The sequence below is a fragment of the Onychostruthus taczanowskii genome, unplaced genomic scaffold, assembly GCF_017590055.1.
Source record: "Onychostruthus taczanowskii isolate IOZ18803 unplaced genomic scaffold, ASM1759005v1 scaffold499, whole genome shotgun sequence".
NCBI lineage: Eukaryota > Metazoa > Chordata > Aves > Passeriformes > Passeridae > Onychostruthus > Onychostruthus taczanowskii.
Window position 1 is genome coordinate 1 of NW_024502557.1, and position 1,371 is coordinate 1,371.

The 1,371-nt window shown below is 58.1% G+C and overlaps 1 protein-coding gene across 1 annotated transcript in view; it reads left to right on the forward strand.

Moving 5' to 3' along the window:
- Nucleotides 1–82: 82 nt before the first annotated feature.
- Nucleotides 83–1,371, forward strand: part of LOC121341613 (L-gulonolactone oxidase-like) — a gene marked incomplete at its 5' end in the record, with an annotated part of 37,331 nt that continues 36,042 nt past the window's right edge. Inside the window, one exon of the mRNA XM_041415262.1 lies at nt 83–177. Within this exon, the coding sequence (XP_041271196.1) occupies nt 83–177 (95 nt within the window). The remainder of the gene's footprint in view (nt 178–1,371) is intronic.

A 1,371-nucleotide genomic window follows, 5' to 3' on the forward strand; every position in this document is an offset into this window, starting at 1 on the left:
ATATTCCCCAAAAATTCCCCAAAAAAAATTCCCCAAAAATATTCCCCAAATTTCCCCAAAAGTGCGGGCTGTGGGGTTGCAGGTGGACAAGGAGCGGCTGCAGGTGAAGGTGGAGGCCGGGATTCTGCTCTCGGAGCTCAACCGGCAGCTGGACCAGCACGGCATGGCGCTGGCCAAGTGAGCGGGAGCGGGATCGGGAATGGGATCGGGAATGGGAGTGGGAACGGGAACGGGAACGGGAAGGGGAACGGGATCGGGAATGGGAACGGGAATGGGAACGGGATCGGGAATGGGAACGGCATGGCGCTGGCCAAGTGAGCGGGAGCGGGATCGGGAATGGGATCGGGAATGGGAGTGGGAACGGGAACGGGAACGGGAAGGGGAACGGGATCGGGAATGGGAACGGGAATGGGAACGGGATCGGGAATGGGAACGGCATGGCGCTGGCCAAGTGAGCGGGAGCGGGATCGGGAACGGGAATGGGAATGGGATTGGGATCAGGATCGGGAATGGGAACAGCATGGCCCTGGCCAAGTGAGCAGAAACAGGAGTGGGAATGGGAGCGGGAATGGGAATGGGATCGGGAATGGGATTGGGAATGGGAATGGCAATGGGATTGGATTGGGATCAGGAATGGGAACGCCATGGCCCTGGCCAAGTGAGTGGGAAAGGGAACGGCATCGGGATCGGGAATGGGATCGGGATTGGGATTGGGAACGGGAATGGGAGTGGGAATAGGAATGGGAATGGGAATGGGAATGGGAATGGGATCGGGAATGGGAACGGGAACGGGATCGGGAATGGGAATGGGAACGGGAATGGGAATGGGATCGGGAACGGGAACGGGAACGGGAATGAGAATGGGAATGGGAATGGGATCGGGAATGGGATTGGAATGGGATCGGGAATGGGAATGGGATTGGGATCGGGAATGGTAACGGCATGGCCCTGGCCAAGTGAGCGGGATTGGGATTGGGAATGGGAATGGGGATGGGGTCAGGAATGGGATCGGGAATGGATCTAGGCGGGATCAGGATCCGGGAACGGATCCAGGTGGGATCAGGAATGGGAATGGGGATGGGAATGGGAATAGGAATGGATGCAGGTGGGATCAGGATCTGGGAATGGATCCAGGTGGGAAAAGGATCCGGGAACAGATCCAGGTGGGATCTGGGAATGGATCCAGGTGGGATTGGGAATGGATCCAGGTGGGATCAGGATCTGGGAACGGATCCAGGTGGGATCAGGATCTGGGAACGGATCCAGGTGGGAATGGGACTAGCTCCAGGTGAGATCAGTGTTCAGGAATGGATCCAGGAGGGATCTGGGAACGGATCCAGGTGGGATCTGGATCCAGGTGGGATCAGGATC